The following is a 3331-nucleotide window of genomic DNA, read 5'->3' as shown; positions in this document are numbered from 1 at the left end:
CACTGTCTGGGGGACAAGATAATGACTCAGGGAGTGATCTCCAGCAGAAATACAGCCAGCTATTCTGTGGGCTCCCTTCTCTGCACAGTGAGTCCCTGGTTGCCACTTTCATGGGCTCTCAAGGCCTCCCCAAGAATGAAAATGTGCCCAAGCCCCCTTTGAAGGATGCTTTTCTCTTCAACAAACTCTCCCTCCCCCAACTGCTCCCTAAAACTTCATCCCAGTCAGCCCCATGCTCTTCCCCACTTTCCCCAAATTGGGTGTCTCCATCTGGCCATCAACAAGCTCAGATCAATGTCCCATTTCTGACTCTGGCCGAGTGTGAAGCCTTGGAGTGGCACCTGCTACAGAGGCAACTCCAGCTTCAGTGGGGCTGGCCAACTGCCCTCCAGAGGTCTCAGCACACCCAGTGCCTCATGCAGCATGAGCCCTGTGGCAAAGCTCAGTCTCCTGAGACCATGACAACTTCCCAGCCAGGGAAGTCCATCTCAGTGCTCACCAGGGAGCTACTCTTCTTCCTGGAGCATGCCCGGAAGCTGCTGGAATTCCACATCCAGAAACAGTTGATTCACCATCGCTGGGGCCTGCCTCAGAAGATCCAGCAGTCCATCCAGCTGCTCCTTACCTCCACTAACCAACAGACTGTGTCCTACAGCAGCCCAGCCCTAGCCAATGTGAGCATCCCCCAGCCTGTAGCCCTAGAGGCCAAAGGGGCTTGTGCTGTGCTGTCACCCACTGTGGCCTCAGTGTCCATCCTCATGCCACACTTGTTAACCCAGGCCAAGGCAATATTGCAGAACCACATCAACTCCAAATGTGGACAGATCCACCAGGGCAAGATCCCTGCCTGTGTACATAGGTCCTGGAAATGCAGAATTTCTGGGGTCCTGGCAGTGGCTCCTTTACCCTGCATTCCAGAAAACCAGCTTCTGGAACTGCAGGCAGCAAGTGACCCAGACCTACATCACAAAGTTATGCCCTGGATGCCAACGGCCCTTGATCAGCAGCAACAGGTCTTACCAGGTACTGTCACTCAACACCCTAAGCTGCTCCGAGTCTTGTCCGTGGAAGACATCGAGAAACTGGAGACAACTTTACAGCACAAGTATCTGGCCTTCCTGTCCGGGCTCCCTGCTCTGTATTATGTGGCGCTCTCCAGGGCCCTGGCCCCGGCAGTCACTAGCCAATCTGTCATCACAGAGATGGTGCCTGCGCTTATGGAAATCCCAGCAGAGCCTCTGACTCAGATGGTTTCATTTGAAGAACAGTGTATAAGCCTTGGGCCATGCCCTCAAGGCAACAATGAGACTTGTACAGATGTTGCAAAAGAATTCCAGTCTGCGGTGTCAGTAAAAGGAACAATGGAGATGCTGCCTCTAGAAAGCCAGACACATCCTGCTAGCCCCCACTCACTCCAGACACATATCTTGACCAAACTAAACTTCCACCTGAGAAAAAAGGTCCTAGAGATACAATGGGGAATTCCCATTAAGGCAAGGGAGTCCAGGGAACAAACTGCTACAGCACCAGAGAACATATCCACAAAGAAGTCTCTTGAAAGTCTAAACCACCAAGGGGAGGCATTGCTCCAAGAACTGCCCATCCCACCAGACACTCTTCCTGCCCCTAATCCAGAAGGGGTTCACCTTAAAGAACAGCTGGCCAATGACTTGAAGGCAGTGCAGCAGAACCAAAGGCAATCTGGTTCCAAAGTAGTACTCAAGGATTCTGCCCACTGGGTCTCCAAGATCTCACAACCCAGTGGGGACATGACAGAGGCCCACATGCTTTGTGTTCAGGTGGAGGCCAGTGTGAACAAGCCCAGCATGGAGGAACCCTGGGGCCCTGAGCCCCAAAGCCCTGGCAAGAGCAAAGACCCAGCCTGTGTCCCCATGCTAGCAGGAAAGAGAGAGGACCCAGAGGAAACCAAAGCAGCCAGGGACCATGGAGAAGGGGATACGGGGTTTGGGCACTCCTCTACCAGAGAAGAGAGACCCCCTGCTGAAGACCAGAGGCCAGCAGGGAGGCTTCCAAACCAGACACCCCGAGGCTTCTGGCGATGGAGCCGTAGCTTTCATCTTGCTGATCCCTGTCAACACAGCTCCCAGCATCACCCTCAGTTTAAGCTCCCACAGCTACCTCCACGAGTCCCTGGGGAGAAAGAATCTGACAATGACCTTCAAGACAATCAAACCGAGCTAAATGTCATCCTTGAACCAGAGATAATTCCTGAGAATGCCCAGACTGTGGTGCCCCAGGCTTCACAGGGTCAGCCTCTCCTGAGGCAACCAACTCAGGGTAAGCCTTTTCTGGGCCAAACTTTGCAAGGCCAGGTTTTGCATGGGCAGGTGATGCCAGCCCATACACAAATGAAGCCCAGCCTTCCAGAGTCTAGCTTAAGAAATAAAATTAAATCTTTTCTGCAGCATATTAACCCCAAGACAAAAGGCAAAGGGCATGAGGACTCCATGTTCTCAGCTGCTGCGAAGGTGGCCAAAACCAGAAAAGAAAATGTTGCAAAGAGCCTGGCTCCAGCCAAGAGTGCTGTGGGAAGAAGTAAGACAGAGAAGCTGACAGGGTACTCCAAGGCCCAATCTTGTCCTTCTGAGAAGCTGGTGGGCCCAGCTTTCTTGGATGGTCCCCAGTCCCTAGACAACAAGCCGTGGCTACACTCCAGACAAGCTGGCTCTGCCTCAGCCCCGGGCCACCTCCGCCACTGCCCTCATCACTGTCCTCGAGAGGCTTGTGCCCCCCAACCAGGGCACCCACCCTAGCTCCTGACCCTCAGTTCAGATAGAAACATTGGTCTGCTCAAGGAGAACACACAGAACCATGAAAAAGAGTTTATAGGCTCCCCAGCTGCTGCAGCCCTCCAGAGGACCAGTACTGTCGTTTCCATAAATGTGCTGGTGGGGCAGGGTGCCACCAGAAATACACTCTATATTTCTTAGCAATACGTTGCCTGTCTGCTCCTTATCTCCACTGTATTGTGTTAAGGGAAGGTGTGAGGGAGGCTAAAAAGACCTTCCTGTCTAGGGAAGGAGCTTTAACCCACCATTCAGATGGTTCATTTTAGAGGAGTGCCACAGTATTCCCTCCTTGAGGAGATGCTTTTGTGTTTATCAAAACACAATATCTAATATGACAGATGTCAGATCCAGATGAATGACTCTCCTCTGACTTCTCCCTGTTTATACTGGGAAGATCTTTTTAGAAAAGCCATCTTGGAGCCGGCTGTAATCCTGCTGCCTGTTTACTACCTCCACTGCCTCTCAGTTGCATGAAATGGAAGCCTCCTGGAATGAGATCACAGTAGAAAATGGAGAAGGGC

The 3331-nt window shown here is 52.3% G+C and overlaps 1 protein-coding gene across 1 annotated transcript in view; it reads left to right on the top strand.

The window, feature by feature from the left end:
- Nucleotides 1-2947, top strand: part of LOC108524475 (protein FAM205A) — a 7090-nt gene extending 4143 nt beyond the window's left edge. Inside the window, exon 5 of the mRNA XM_017865594.1 lies at nt 2-2947. Coding sequence (XP_017721083.1) covers nt 2-2774 — 2773 coding nt within the window. The 3' untranslated portion in view covers nt 2775-2947. The remainder of the gene's footprint in view (nt 1) is intronic.
- The last annotated feature ends 384 nt before the right edge of the window (nt 2948-3331 follow it).

Source organism: Rhinopithecus bieti, unplaced genomic scaffold (assembly GCF_001698545.2).
Source record: "Rhinopithecus bieti isolate Rb0 unplaced genomic scaffold, ASM169854v2 scaffold_82876, whole genome shotgun sequence".
Lineage (NCBI taxonomy): Eukaryota > Metazoa > Chordata > Mammalia > Primates > Cercopithecidae > Rhinopithecus > Rhinopithecus bieti.
Note: the sequence above shows the minus strand (reverse complement) of the source record. Positions and strands in the feature narration are given on the sequence as shown.